The sequence below is a fragment of the Limanda limanda genome, chromosome 9 (assembly GCF_963576545.1).
Source record: "Limanda limanda chromosome 9, fLimLim1.1, whole genome shotgun sequence".
Taxonomy (NCBI): Eukaryota; Metazoa; Chordata; class Actinopteri; order Pleuronectiformes; family Pleuronectidae; genus Limanda; species Limanda limanda.
In genome coordinates, this window is record NC_083644.1 from 345713 (window position 1) to 360631 (window position 14919).

The following is a 14919-nucleotide window of genomic DNA, read 5'->3' on the forward strand; positions in this document are numbered from 1 at the left end:
ATCCAACCGGACGTGGCTGTGAGGAACTTGTGATGATGACATCTGTGATGAAGTGAAGCTAAAACCTGATGGAGGAGTTTAAACAGTCGAACCTGGTCGAGAGCTGCTGAGTCTGTGGAGGAGCAGGAAGCTGATTCACAACAAGGAGTGTGAGAGGAATTTAGATTTGTCTTTGTTTCTGTTCTTGTTATGATGTTTAACAAATGAAAACTCGCAGCTTGAAGCTTCGTCACTGCAGCTGAAGAATGACTCGGCTTTTAGAAGATTTTTACTTTATCTGATGCTGGTTTGGAATATACTTTTGTTTGGAGGATTGATGTCATTCATATGAATAAACCTGAGGAGTTTGTTAAGTCGAGTGTTTTCTTTGCTACATTTCACAAACCTGATATAATTCAACTGTATTTAAACTGTGTGTGTGTGTGTGTGTGTGTGTGTGTGTGTGTGTGTGTGTGTGTGTGTGTCGTCGCTGCAGCAGCAGAACACTTCCACATAAAAAAAACAAAAACATAAAGACCAGGTGGAGTTTTTAAAAACCTGCCTTTATTTTGAAGGAAGTTAGAGTTTGGACTCTACAGACATTTGAGGACATTGAAGTCACAGATGCTTCCTGTGGGACATCCACACAGCTTCCCGATCCTCGAGCCTTTACGCAGCGCACACGTCTCGCCTGCATCACACTGACACACACACGTGCACACGTGCACACACACACACACACACACACGCACGCACACACAATCAGTCTCTGGGACCACATCTAAACCAGGTCTGTAGGAACTCTCCACAGAGGGAAGATGGAACATGAAGATTTGTATTTTAGTTTGTTCCTGTTGAATAAATTGTCATTTCTGATGACGTTTGAATTTGAGTGAACTGAACCTTTAATTTCCTTCACGTTGTCATATAAGAAAGAAAAGGTTCTCACTGAAGGAAGCCGGCCGAGCTTCTTCTCTGTCGACGGCAGCTGTTTGCTCTTTAACTTCTCCAGAACTTCCTGTAGAGCTTCAATCTGTGGACCAAACGGAAATTTGACTCTGAAAACAAACATTTCAACAGATTCAAGACAAATCAAAATCAGTTCTGTAAAGTCCATACTGATCATCTCTGTGGATAACGTGAGACGTGCAGTTCTAACTCACCAGCTCTTTCTCCTCCTGCATCTTGGAGGCGTCGTCCTCATGTGGTCGCTCCTCTCTCAGCTCCTCACAGCCCGCGACAGCAACCAGCAGCCAGCAGGAGGCGCTCAGCAGCAGCATCCTGCCGCGGAGCATCGTGCTGGGGACTCGGACCGGTGGAGGACGCTGAGGGACGCTGAGGGACGCTGAGGGACGCTGAGGGACCCTGAGGGACGCTGAGGGACGCTGAGAGACGCTGAGGGACACTGAGGGACCCTGAGGGACGCTGAGGGACGCTGAGGGACACTGAGGGACCCTGAGGGACGCTGAGGGACGCTGAGAGACGCTGAGGGACACTGAGGGACCCTGAGGGACGCTGAGGGACGCTGAGGGACGCTGCACACGTCAGAGCGTCCTCTGGATACTGAGGCAGAGTCCGAGGCGAGGGTTTATACCTGAGCGGCTCTGGCGTCACTGTGTTTGTTCAGTGTGATGAGACTGACCTCAGGTCAGAGGTCAGCAGAACATCTGCTCCTTCAACAGGAAGTGACGAACATCTGTGTTTAAACTTTGTTTCTGCAGCTTCACACAAGCAAAGGAAGAATATTTTAAACCTTTAAGACGTGAAGTCAGTGATTCTGCATCAGTCACCACATCTCATCTGTGTAATATTCAATCAGTCTGATCTGCTCCAGGAAGCTGCTGAGACCTGAAGAGACAGTTTCCTGTTGAAGTGTCTCAGACCAGTTTGATCCTGAGTGAGTCTGCAGGTTCCTTCAGGGGACACGTCCAAACACACATCTCATTTCCTGCTCAGAGTGAGACCTCTGTCTCTGACCAGGTCAACAACATATCATTTAATATTCAGCTCAATAACCTCTCACACACACACACACTCACACACACACTGCACTCACACACACACTGCACTCACACACACACACACACACACACAACACACACACACACACACTCACACACACACACTCACACACACAAAAACACACACACACAAACACACACACACAAACACACACACACAAACACACACACACAAACACACACACACACTACACTCTCACAAACACACACACACACACAAACGCACACACACACACACACACACACAACCTTACCTCTCTACCGATCAGAGCTGTTCCGTGTTCAGCCACATGGGGGCAGTAACTTGCAGTCTCAGGCACGAGGCGATGACGTCACACTGACCCTGGAGCTGCCGCTGTGGAAACCACGTGTGAGAGGAGGAGGAGGAAGAGGAGGAGGAGGAGGAGGAGGAAGAGGAGGAGGAGGGATGATCAACAGAGACAATAACAACATTTTAATGTGTTTAAATGAATCACTCCTGAGGGGGGGGGGGGGTGGAGGAGAGGAGGAGCCGGAGGAACCCAGAGCAGCTGTGATTGGTCGGCTTCTCTCCTGTATCTCTCTGGTTTCCTTTGGTTTGATCTTTTTCTTCTTCCTCTACTTTACTCGGATCAGCAGGTCTTTAACCTGCTAACACACAAACACAAACACACAAACACAACACAAACACAAACACAAACACATTAAAGAACAGCGAGCATCCCACGTTTCCATTGACCGACATGTGACCGACATGTGACTGACATGTGACCGACGTCCAGTGTGTGCGAGCTGAAGACAATAAGATTTAAAATAGTTAAATCTGTAGTTATCTCTGTTGTGTCCCACGTTTAAAGTTGCTGTAGTTGTGCAGCAGCTTTAAGACAGAAGCTACTTCCTGTTGAAACAGGAAGTCACTGGTGACCTTTAGCCAACCTGAAACCAACTTCATCTCACTTGAGTAGCCAACTGATTTAAATACGAGTTTCGGAGTTCTCTCAGGGAAGATTCAAAACACTTGAGCAGCTTGTTTCACATTGGTTGTTTTATTTGAATCAGATAAATCTAATGTATCTTAATCTTAATCTTAATAAATGTATCTTAATCTGACGGAGACTTAAAGAAAAACATGAAGTTGATCAACTGACGACTGATGACGAGTCAAACTGTGGATTCAGAGAAACGAAGCTGAGGAGAAAGAAAAACATGAGATGGAAACGAAGCTGAGATCAGGAACCAGTGTAGACTGAGGAGGAAACAGCAGGAGACACACACACACACACACACACACACACACACAATCACACACTCTCACACACACACACACACACACACACACACTCACAGCTGATATGTGTGTATTGTGACCTTAATTAGTGAGTTTGCGATGGAATCAATTTGACACCTTTTAGAAAACCTTAAAACTGCAGTTTCACTTCCCCTTACACTTTAATATTACATCTTAAAACTTTAAAAGACTTGCATTTTATTCCTTTAAATCGAATTAAACCTAAATTAAAGTAAAAAAAAACTGTTAAACTTCAGTTTAACACATGTTAAACACACTAATATTTTACTTTAACATCAACATTAAATTCAAAAACCTTTATTTTATTCCTTTAAATTAAACAAAAAGGTTCTTTTAATGAAAAAACGGATGAAAAGTTCTTCAAACCTTTGGAGTAAACTTTTGTCCAAAACTTAAATTTTATTCTTTCAAAAAAATCTTTAGGTTAAAACCAGTTAAGACTCAGTTTAACTTAAGAAAATCATTTTACTTAAATAATCTATTTAATTTTGTATTTCATTAATTAGTTTTTTAACATGAACCTTAATTTTACAGCCAATATTTAACACATGAAACTTATCTCCCAGTTAAAATCTCTAAAACTTTGATTTATCTTACATTTATTGAGTTTAAATTACAAAAACGTTAAAACTACTTTATCCTGCAAAGACATGCAAACTTAATATTTACACATTCAAAGCTTCAGTTTAAACTTTACATTTGATTTGAAACATCTCAAATTGAACATTTTAATCCTGAATAAAAACTTGTGGAGAATCTGTTTCAAGTTTCTGTCTCATGACTTTTGTTTCTTCTTATTCATTAAAACTCTGATGATCTTGAATCTTTTGTTCTGAACTTTAACAAACGAACGAACCGATGACGTCATGTGAGCGGTGCTTCACACATTGATCTGATCAAAACTGCAGATGATCACGTGTCAACAGCAGCTGTGATTGGCTGGTCCTGAGCCCTGGGATCGATCCTGTGATCCTGTCTTTGTTCGTCAGGTTTCTGTTTCACTCAACTTCCTCTTCATCTTCAATCTGCTCCTGATGAAGAGCTTGATGAAGAGTCAGGTCATCACATCCGAGCTGGATTTCTGTTTCTGTTTTCATCAACTTTTCATCAGATTCAACACAAACAGTCAAATTATTTTTCACTTTCAGTCAAAGCTGCAACAACTTAGAAACTTTAATGTGCAGAGACACAGAAACTTGATATTTACACAAATCAAAGCTTTTAAATGTTCATGTTATTGACACATTGTGTGATTAGAGCTGGTTTAACACACACACACACACACACACACACAAAGAAACAATCATCGAATCAATGAATCGATCAGTTCCTTCATTTATCAGTTGGAAGAATAAATAAAACTTGAAGAACATAAACAGATTAAATGAAAAAGTGAAACAAGTAATTTGCTTAAACAAACGATGATTAATTAAAATGAACGTCATAAAATATGAAAAGAGAAACTAATCTTTCTCCTGTAGGACGCGACCACGACCAGCAGAGGGCGCAACACGAGTACAAAGGAATCCACCAGCAGCTGAAGGATTTCATTAAGGGAAAATTTAATCAATAACATTTTAAACGGTTTAACACTTTGATTAAATACAGTTCCACGGTTTGTTGAAATATGTTTTCATATAGTTGGATATATTAAATACTTTGTTTAATATTATTATATAGTTTGTTTAAATACAGTTTTATAGTTTAATATTATTTGCACAATTTATTTCAACATATTATGTTTGACATTTATCCTAAGGTCAAACTGACCCTTAAACTTCTACTTAAGATTTAAGGATCTGTTTATGTTAAGATAAGGGTCAAATCATACAATAAAAGTGGAAACTAATAATTTAGTAGCATTAAAATGTCTCTTACTTTTAGAACTTTGTAGTTTGGCTTCTTGAATTATACTTTCTAGATTCTTGTTGCTCTGACATCAGTGACTTAAGTGAAATCTTACATATGATTGACTCTTTCATTAAATATTGAACTGACCTGTTTCAAAAGAAATCAGTTATAGGAACAATTCAGGGATTTAAGGGAAGAAAGATGAAAGTTTGATTTTAGATCTGGAATTTTTAAAGATAATTTTTTGGTATCAAATGACAGTGAAAGTGATTTAATTTAGAGAAAACATCTGAAACCTGCACAGACACGTGACCTCCTGAGTCACTGGACACAAAGCTCCACAGAGAACAGGAGGTTCCACTCACACACTCACTGGTATTATACAGTCTTGTTGTGTCTTTATTCTCTTGTCTTCATCTGGACCTGCTGCTGTAACAGAGGGGGGGGGGGGGGGGGGGGATTCTCCAAACACCCCACGTGGATTCTCCTCCGTCGGCAGCTCGTTCAGCCAATGAGCGCAGGGTCCGGGGGCGTGTCTCCAGGAGAGGATAAAGCTCCGGGTCCCGGGCGCTGGGACTTCACTCCGCTCGAGCTCTGCACAGGCATCGAACCCACGGATCTTTACTCCGCTGTCCCCCCGGATCTGCACGAACTGGATTAACGTCACCGGACCTGAACCGGACCTGAACCGGATCTTCATGATCTTTACTCTGGACCTGGTGGACTACCTGTCTGACGTCATGACTCTGGAGGAGGAGGTCGCTCCGAACGGCTCCGAGAAAAGGTTCGTGTCTTCAGCTCGGGACCCCCGGGTCCTAGTGCGGGTGCATGTTCCAGGTGTCACGCCCGGTGGGTCACGTGTCTGACCCTGTGTGTGTGTGTGTGTGTGCGCGTGCAGGATGCAGACGGTGCGCGCGGCCCTGGAGCAGCTGCTGGTCGAGGCGCAGCGGCAGGACCACCTGACTGTGGGCGTGTACGAGTCCGCCAAGCTCATGACTGTGTAAGTACCCAGAATGCATCGCTTCATTAGCACCTGTAGCAGCAGTGTGATGGCTCTGAGCTGACCCCGCCCCCCTGCTCCTGCCCACAGGGACCCGGACAGCGTGGTGCTGTGCGTGCTCGCCACGGACGAGGAGGACGAGGACGACGTGGCGCTGCAGATCCACTTCACGCTGCTGCAGGCGTTCTGCTGCGACAACGCCATCGACATCCTGCGCGTGTCCGGCGTCCGCAGGCTGGCTCACGTGCTGCAGGAGGACGGCGAGGATAGGAGCGAGCCCCGGGACCTGCACTGCATCCTGGTCACGGTGAGTCCCTGTGCCACTGAGCCCCCCCGTCCCCGTCCCTGTGATGTCCCTGTGTTGTCCCTGTGTTGTCCCTGTGTTGTCCCTGTGATGTCCCTGTGTTGTCCCTGTGTTGTCCCTGTGATGTCCCTGTGTTGTCCCTTTGATGTCCCTTTGATGTCTCTGTGATGTCCCTGTGATGTCCCTGTGTTGTCCCTGTGTTGTCCCTGTGTTGTCCCTGTGTTGTCCCTGTGATGTCCCTGTGTTGTCCCTTTGATGTCCCTTTGATGTCTCTGTGTTGTCCTTGTGATGTCCCTGTGATGTCCCTTTGATGTCTCTGTGTTGTCCCTGTGATGTCCCTTTGATGTCCCTTTGATGTCTCTGTGTTGTCCTTGTGATTTCCCTGTGTTGTCCCTGTGATGTCCCTATGATGTCCCTTTGATGTCTCTGTGTTGTCCCTGTGATGTCCCTTTGATGTCCCTGTGATGTCTCTGTGATGTCTCTGTGTTGCCCCTGTGTTGTCTCTGTAATGTCCCTTTGATGTCCCTTTCATGTCCCTGTGTTGTCCCTGTGATGTCTCTGTAATGTCCCTGTGATGTCCCTTTGATGTCCCTGTGATGTCTCTGTGATGTCTCTGTGTTGCCCCTGTGATGTCCCTGTGTTGTCCCTGTTATGTCCCTGTGATGTCCCTGTGATGTCCCTGTGTTGTCTCTGTGTTGTCCCTGTTATGTCCCTGTTATGTCCCTGTTATGTCCCTGTGATGTCCCTGTGATGTCCCTGTGATGTCCCTGTTATGTCCCTGTGATGTGCCTTTGATGTTGTGATGACGGTGCACTGTGTAACCCACTGTCTCCCTTGTGTCCCGTGCAGAACCCCCCGCTGCAGTGTCCGTCCCTGCAGGACGTCAGCAGCTTCTGTGACGAGAGTCGCTGCAGGAACCAGTGGGTTCCCTACGTGGCGCTGGACTGAGCCGAGCCGAGCCGGACCGCTGACCCGCGGTGAGACACAGGAACCAGTCCAACAACCGGCCTCATGCACAAGAGGACAACCGGTGCTAGAGGGACGTCACGGAGCGAACAGGACGAGCCCCGGGGAGAGGACGGGGGGGGGGGGGACCTCCTGCTTCCTGATTGATGGATAAGTTGGTCCCGGGTGCACATGATGTCCCGGAAGTGGACCAGGAGGGTTCTGGTCCAGAAGAGACGGGAGAGTCAACGTCACATCCTGATTGGCAGCACCTGGCTGTCAAGTGACTGAACTGACCAATGACTGAGGGGGGGCGGAGCTCACCTGAGCTGCTCAACTGTCAGAGAGCGTGATGTCATATGTTGTTGTTATGAGTGACGTGATGATGTCATATGTTGTTGTTATGAGTGACTTGATGATGTCAGATGTAAGAAGTTCAATTCAACTGTTGATTTATGATCAATAAACGATTGAAGCAGAAACGATCGATTACGAGTGATTCATCCTGGGGGGGGGGAGAGGAGAGAGAGTGTGTGTGTGAGAGAGAGAGAGTGTGTGTGTGTGTGTGTGTGTGTGTGTGTGTGTGTGTGTGTGTGTGTGTAGCTGCCAGGAAACAGATTGTGTGCACATTGCAGTGGCCACAGTGTGTTGAGTGGATTTGTTTTGATATTTTCGGATGGAGGAGACGTTTGTGTGATTATCTGCGTGTTGTAAAGGATCTTTGTGACGGACCCAGGACCAGAGGGGACGACCACCAGGACCACCAGGACCACCAACACCACCAGGACCACCAACACCACCAGCACCATCATCTAAATGTTCTGACCCCAACCAGCAGAACCCGTGTGTGTGTGTCTGCAGCAGTTGAACTCTTGTGTAACACACGATGAATCTGATCAGAGTGGGACGTCTCTTTGTTCTCTGTGGTTCTGTGGTTCTGACTCTGAGGTTCAGCAGCAGCTCAGAGTCACGACAGCTGATATCTGATCCACGAGCAGGGGGGAGGGGGTGCTCCGCGTCACGTTACCATGGAAACAGATGGAGCCACAGCCGGGGGGGTTTGATGACGACAAACACGTCAACACTGACCAACGTGTTGCGTAGGGAAATCCCTCTGCTGCGTCACTGACCATATAAGGATGAGAGGAGGAAGAGGAAGAGGAGGAGGGGAGGAGGATGAGAGGAGGAAGAGGAGGAGGAGGAGGATGAGAGGAGGAAGAGGAAGAGGAGGAGGGGAGGAGGATGAGAGGAGGAAGAGGAGGAGGGGAGGAGAGAGAAGAAATCATTCTTCAAGTCCTTGTTCATCTCACTGATAACAACTGAATCTCTCACACACACACAGACACACAAACACACACACACACACACACACACACACACACACACACACACACACACACACACACACACACACACACACACACACTCTCTCTCTCTCTGATGCAACACATTAATAACTCGGTTATAATTATTCTTTGACCTGTTTATAAATTGATTTGATTGAGAACATGAAGTCAGTTTGTTCTGAGCTGTTTAGATTCTGTGATCAAATAAACCTGAACTCCAGAAAACGCCTGTTTCCATGTGTTCAGATGTTTGTTCTCTCTCTGTCACACACCACACACACACACACACACACACACACACACACACACACACACTCTCTCTCTCTCTCTCTCTCTCTCTCTCTCTCTCTCTGAGCTGCAGAGGAAGAATCTATTAATATCTGCTCTGAACCACCGCAGCTATTTTTATCCTGGCTCCAGCTAAATTTACATCACTGGGCTTCTGTCTTGCCCAGAACAGGCCCCTCCCACTTCTCCTCCTCTGACCCCTCCTTCTCCTCCTCCTCCTTCTCTTCTCCAATAAAGAAAACAGAGTTTATACATGAAGCTTTTTTCAAACCAGGTCAAACAGCAGAAATATTAAAACTCAAGTATTGATCCATAAACTCTGAGGTCGTTTCCTTTAGAATCGAACAGTTTGATTCTGTGAAGCAGGAAACATCAAAGTCAACTTTCTGTGAAGAGTAAACAAAAAGAGATGAAAGAGAATTTGACATTTACTGGTTATTAATAAAACACAGATGATACATTTCTTTCTTTTTTATTTCTTTTCATAAAGTAAAACGTTCACACCGTGATGTCAGAGGTGAGTTAAAGTGAGAGGCTTGTTTGAACCAATCAGAGCTCTTCATCAGACTCAAGGCTGAATTACAGACTGGGTGTGACCCCACCCGCCCAAACCACACTTTGATGAAGAAACCCAGTGCCCCCCCCCCTCATGCTGCTGTTTGTCTGCAGACCACAACCGGACTTGAACCTGGAGAACCTGGAGAACCTGGAGAACCTGGAGAACCTGGAGAACATGGAGAACCTGGAGAACCTGAAGAACCTGGAGAACCTGGAGAACCTGAAGAACCTGGAGAACCTGGAGAACCTGGAGAACCTGGAGAACCTGGAGAACGTGAAGAACCTGGAGAACCTGGAGAACCTGGAGAACCTGGAGAACCTGAAGAACCTGAAGAACCTGGAGAACCTGGAGAACCTGGAGAGCCTGGAGAACCTGGAGAACCTGGAGAACCTGAAGAACCTGGAGAACCTGGAGAACCTGGCAAAGACTAAACATGTGCGTCGTGTTGTCTTCTGAACAGGAAGTGAGACGCTGGCCCGGTGGCGTGCTTCCTGTTGTCACTGATGAAGATGAACTGAACTCGATCTCTGGGTTTGAATCAAACTTTATTGAAACGTCCAGACTCTTCAGATCCTGCAGGAACCAGAGGATCAGATCGTTATGGAGATGATGGCGTCTGCGCCTGTGGTTCAACCCGCCACAATAAAAGCTCCCGCCGCTGACTGGGCCTCAGGGTGAGTCACAGTGCGTTCAGGAGACCGGGGGGGGTCTGAACATCAAAGTGTTTTTATGAGTTTCAGAAACAAACTTGAAAACAAATCAAATACCTGTCCTGTCCCCACATGTACACCAGTCCAGGCGTGAGTGTGTGTGTGTGTCTATGCGTGTTTGTGTGTGTGTGTCTGTGTGTGTTTGTGTGGGTTACGTGTTATCTGCTCAGTCTGCATTATGCAAATGTGGGGCATCATGATCTGTGTTATATGCAAATGAAAAGATGCAGCTTGACCAATCACAGCAGAGTGGAGCAGCCGGCCAATCAGGTGAACACGTTCTTTAACTTTGACCTGAGCACGTTCCTGTGTTTGTGTTCCTTCTCCTTCAGGAACCTGTGAGTTCTGCAGGTTCCTCTGCCCCCCCCCCCCCCCTCTTCACCTGAAGACTCTTTATGTGTTAGATGTTCAGACTTCAGGAACCTGTGAGTCCTGCAGGTTCCTCTGCCCCCCCCCCTTCACCTGAAGACTCTTTGTGTGTTAGATGTTCAGACTTCAGGAACCTGTGAGTTCTGCAGGTTCCTCTGCCCCCCCCCCCCCCCCTTCACCTGAAGACTCTTTATGTGTTAGATGTTCAGACTTCAGGAACCTGTGAGTCCTGCAGGTTCCTCTGCCCCCCCCCCCTTCACCTGAAGACTCTTTGTGTGTTAGATGTTCAGACTTCAGGAACCTGTGAGTTCTGCAGGTTCCTCTGCCCCCCCCCCCCTCTTCACCTGAAGACTCTTTGTGTGTTAGATGTTCAGACTTCAGGAACCTGTGAGTTCTGCAGGTTCCTCTGCCCCCCCCCCCCCCCCCTTCACCTGAAGACTCTTTATGTGTTAGATGTTCAGACTTCAGGAACCTGTGAGTTCTGCAGGTTCCTCTGCCCCCCCCCCCCTCTTCACCTGAAGACTCTTTGTGTGTTAGATGTTCAGACTTCAGGAACCTGTGAGTTCTGCAGGTTCCTCTGCTGCAGCGATGAACCACAGCTTCATTATCTGTTACACTTTAAATCCTCCTGTGAGTTTAGATTCCACTGCAGAGTCCAGGGCCTCATGAAGCCGTGGGTTCCACCAGGTTCCACCCTAACTCCACCCGTCTGAGCCGTGGGTTCCACGCTGTCTCCACCCGTCTGGGCCGTGTGTTCCACCAGGTTCCACCCTGACTCCACCCGTCTGAGCCGTGTGTTCCAGACGTGTGGTGAAGAGTTTAATCTGCAGCGGAGGAACCACACGAGTCACCGTCTGATCCCAGAGTCTGAGGCTGAAGGGGCGTGTCCTCTCAGAGCCGCTGAGAGGACACACGAGACCAGGAGACCAGGAGACCAGGAGACCAGGACACCAGGACACCAGGAGACAGGAGACCAGGAGACCAGGAGACGAGAGGAGGAGACCAGGAGACCAGGAGACCAGGAGACCAGGAGACCAGGAGACGAGAGGAGGAGACCAGGAGACCAGGAGACCAGGAGACCAGGAGACGAGAGGAGGAGACCAGGAGACGAGAGGAGGAGACCAGGAGACCAGGAGACCAGGAGACCAGGAGACCAGGAGACCAGGAGACCAGGAGACCAGGAGACCAGGAGACCAGGAGACCAGGAGACCAGGAGACCAGGAGACCAGGAGACGTTATTGGAGCTTCTTCACTTGTCGTGTCCTCATGAACATGAGACATGTGTCCTGTGTCCGTCCTCAGTCTCTGAACGTCTCATGTGTTCTAGTCTCCTCTGGATGTGTCACAGACAAGAGGCAGAAACCAGAAGGTCAGCTGACTGTCCCCCCCCCCCATGGAGGTCAACAGCTGGAGGCAGTTCCCCCCCTCGAGTCTCTCAGAGCTGGAGACACTGAAAACCCTGAGGCGTCAAACCGACTGACCTCCGACCTCCGGCTCAGACCTGCTCAGCTGGTTCTGTGATCACCTGACCTGATCACCTGATCACATGATCATCACCTGATCACCTGGTTCCAGCTGTGATCACCTGTATATTATATATATATATATATATTATTATATATATGTGAATATATGTATATGTATCTGCAGTAGATGCCTGTGCTGCTGTGTGGTGGTAGTGGTGGAGGGGGGGTGAGGAGGTGGGGGGGGGGGGTATGGGTGGGGTTGGGGCTTCTCTGGATGTGCCGTGGTCAGCCCCTCCCTCTGGGTGCAGGGCGGAGCCTGTGGCGTGGCCGTGTGGTTTTGCTCTGGTGGTCGGAGGAGGGTCTTGAATGAGGGTGGGGGGGGGGGCTGTGGTGGGGGTCAGGGGTCTGGTTCAGTCTATTTATAGCCCCCCCACCCCCCTTAGCGTGAACCATGAGAGGACTGTGGTGAGGGGGGGGGGGGGGGCTGGGTGTTGGCTGGCTGGTTGAGGGGGGGGGGGGGGGGGTCGTCTTCATCCTGTCAAATCTACATTTCTTGTTTTTAACATTAGAACTGTATAGAAGCTCATGAGCCTGTGATGAAAAATAAATAAATTAGTTTCTCATTATTATGAATTAGTTTCTCATAATAAATGAGAAACTAATTCATAATTATGAGATTATTTTTTTTTCATCACAGGCTCAATGAGCTTCCATAGACCTGAGCCGGAGTCACTTTCTGTATCTCCTCCCTGAGGTCACCGGGGTCGGCTGCGTCTAATCCCTGGAACATCTCTTCATCTCATCCAGTGTCATGCCCCCCCCGCTCCCCCGCCCCAACACAATTATGACAAAATGGGCCAAGTTTAACATGTGTGTTTACATAAAATACACATTAACATTAAATTCACATTACTTTAAGGAATTTCTGATGAACAAATAAAAAACTTTTTGTGACATTTGCCACTTTTTTCAAAGAATTGTGCAATAACTTTGGTTAAATTCAACTTAATTGAGGTACTTGTGGTGACATTTATCACTACATTCCTCCATCAGTCTGTACTTTTTCAATAATAGAGAAAAAATGTATTAAATTAAAATCACTTTGTTACAACGATGAAGCTCAACCAAACAGAACACATGCATGAGACTGGTGTGATGTTTCTAAGTGTCTTCTGTCAGCTGACAGAGTTTCAGACCTAAAATCAACACTGGGACAAAAGACTTAAAACGTTTATATTCTTTTGCATTCCTCCCTGAAATCTTTTGATTACAACATTAATGTGTAAATCAACGACATTGTGAGATATTAAATATATATATGTGTCTATATAACTATGGAATAATGGAGCTGCAGGTCTCAGATCTTCTCTTCGACACAGGACCTGTTGGTCTGAGATGTTTCCACGATGAAACCCTGTTATAATTAACGTGAATGTTTTCTGAGGAATAAAATTATAATAAACTGCTTCATGTCAGAAATAAGTTGTAGTTTTATCAACAAGTTAAAACATCATGACAATATATCACATTGTTGAGAGATAAATTGTAAAACTTCGAATTTTCCAAATTTCCTGAGTTTATTTTCAAATGATTTGTTTCCTTTTAAACAAAGAAAAAAACTCGACACTGTATCATGTTGGTTTTATATTTTAAGACTAAACGCTGTCTTGTTGTTTTCTGTGTGTTCAGGACATGAGGAGTTGATCCTGGTGAGAAGCAGTGAAGAAGAGGAGATCAGTGAAGAAGAGGAGAGCAGTGAAGAAGAGGAGAGCAGTGAAGAAGAGGAGATCAGTGAAGAAGAGGAGATCAGTGAAAAGAGGAGATCAGTGAAGAAGAGGAGATCAGTGAAGAAGAGGAGATCAGTGAAGAGGAGGAGATCAGTGAAGGAAGAGGAGATCAGTGAAGAAGAGGAGATCAGTGAAGAAGAGGAGATCAGTGAAGAAGAGGAGATCAGTGAAGAAGAGGAGAGCAGTGAACCAATCAGAAGACAGATGCTTGAAGCAAGAAATTAAATCAACAGAATTGAAACTCGGAGCAGCTTCTTGAGTTCAGCTCTGCCCCCCCCCCCCACTGATCCGAGCTGCGTCTCTAACAACAGACCCCCCCACCCCCCCCCCCCCCTCTCTGGTGCAGCCTGAACACATGGGAAGTTTCCCTGGAGACTGTGATGACTGTTTATAACTTTGTTCTGTTGTGTGTCATTTATTTTACAACAAAAACACACAACAGAAGCACAGACACACACACACACAGATATTATTGACAACATGTCACTTCCTCATGACCTCAGATTGTGACTCATCTCAGATCACGTTTTATATTTGTTGTTGAATATTGTTTTATTGTCATGTTGTAAGGTTCAAATAATTCTATGAATAAAAGCTGAAGACGAATCTGTCCACAGTGAGTGGTAGAGCGAGAGAGAGAGAGAGAGAGAGGGGGGGGGAGAGAGAGAGAGAGGGAGAGAGGGGTGGGGGGAGTTATGGGAAGTTCTGATTCCAGAGAATCGTCCAGTTCATTCCTGACATTCCTCACACACACACACACACACACACACACACACACACACACACACACACACACTGAGCCAACAGTTTCCTTATTTGGTCACTGGAGGTTGAACACTGATTAATCCTCTTTGTTTCTGCTCTGACCTTTAACCCTGATACAAAATTGCTCCTGTAGTGACATCATCATCTGGAAATGAGAACAAAAACATTTTTTAATAAAGATGAAACAACAAGTCAAAATATTTAAATAAGGTTTTCTAATGTTCTGTGAAGACCCCAAAAG

General features: G+C 46.4%; 2 protein-coding genes across 2 annotated transcripts; one reads left to right on the top strand and one right to left on the bottom strand.

Annotated features, from left to right (window-relative positions):
• Positions 1 to 572: 572 nt before the first annotated feature.
• LOC133011069 (cocaine- and amphetamine-regulated transcript protein-like) lies at positions 573 to 1274 on the bottom strand. Its single transcript, XM_061078756.1, has 3 exons — positions 1143 to 1274; positions 929 to 1012; positions 573 to 680 (listed from the first exon to the last, which is right to left on the bottom strand). Exons 1-3 carry the CDS (start codon positions 1272 to 1274, stop codon positions 573 to 575), a joined length of 324 nt encoding a protein of 107 aa, XP_060934739.1.
• Positions 1275 to 5735: 4461 nt separating this feature from the next.
• Positions 5736 to 7870, top strand: LOC133010350 (growth arrest and DNA damage-inducible protein GADD45 beta-like). Its single transcript, XM_061077896.1, has 4 exons — positions 5736 to 5923; positions 6038 to 6139; positions 6230 to 6446; positions 7293 to 7870. The coding sequence occupies exons 1-4, from the start codon at positions 5838 to 5840 to the stop codon at positions 7389 to 7391; spliced, it is 504 nt and encodes a 167-aa protein (XP_060933879.1). The 5' UTR covers positions 5736 to 5837; the 3' UTR covers positions 7392 to 7870.
• Positions 7871 to 14919: the final 7049 nt, after the last annotated feature.

Bases quoted from the DNA above. Each gene is read 5' to 3' on its own strand.
- LOC133011069 (XM_061078756.1), bottom strand. From the start codon at position 1,274: ATGCTCCGCGGCAGGATGCTGCTGCTGAGCGCCTCCTGCTGGCTGCTG. The intron at 1,013-1,142 runs GTGAGTTAGAAC...TTTGGTCCACAG, and splicing joins TGCAGGAGGAGAAAGAGCTG to ATTGAAGCTCTACAGGAAGT. The intron at 681-928 runs GTGAGAACCTTT...TGTGTGTGTCAG, and splicing joins AGCTCGGCCGGCTTCCTTCA to TGTGATGCAGGCGAGACGTG.
- LOC133010350 (XM_061077896.1), top strand. From the start codon at position 5,838: ATGATCTTTACTCTGGACCTGGTGGACTACCTGTCTGACGTCATGACT. The intron at 5,924-6,037 runs GTTCGTGTCTTC...GTGCGCGTGCAG, and splicing joins CCGAACGGCTCCGAGAAAAG to GATGCAGACGGTGCGCGCGG. The intron at 6,140-6,229 runs GTAAGTACCCAG...TCCTGCCCACAG, and splicing joins TCCGCCAAGCTCATGACTGT to GGACCCGGACAGCGTGGTGC.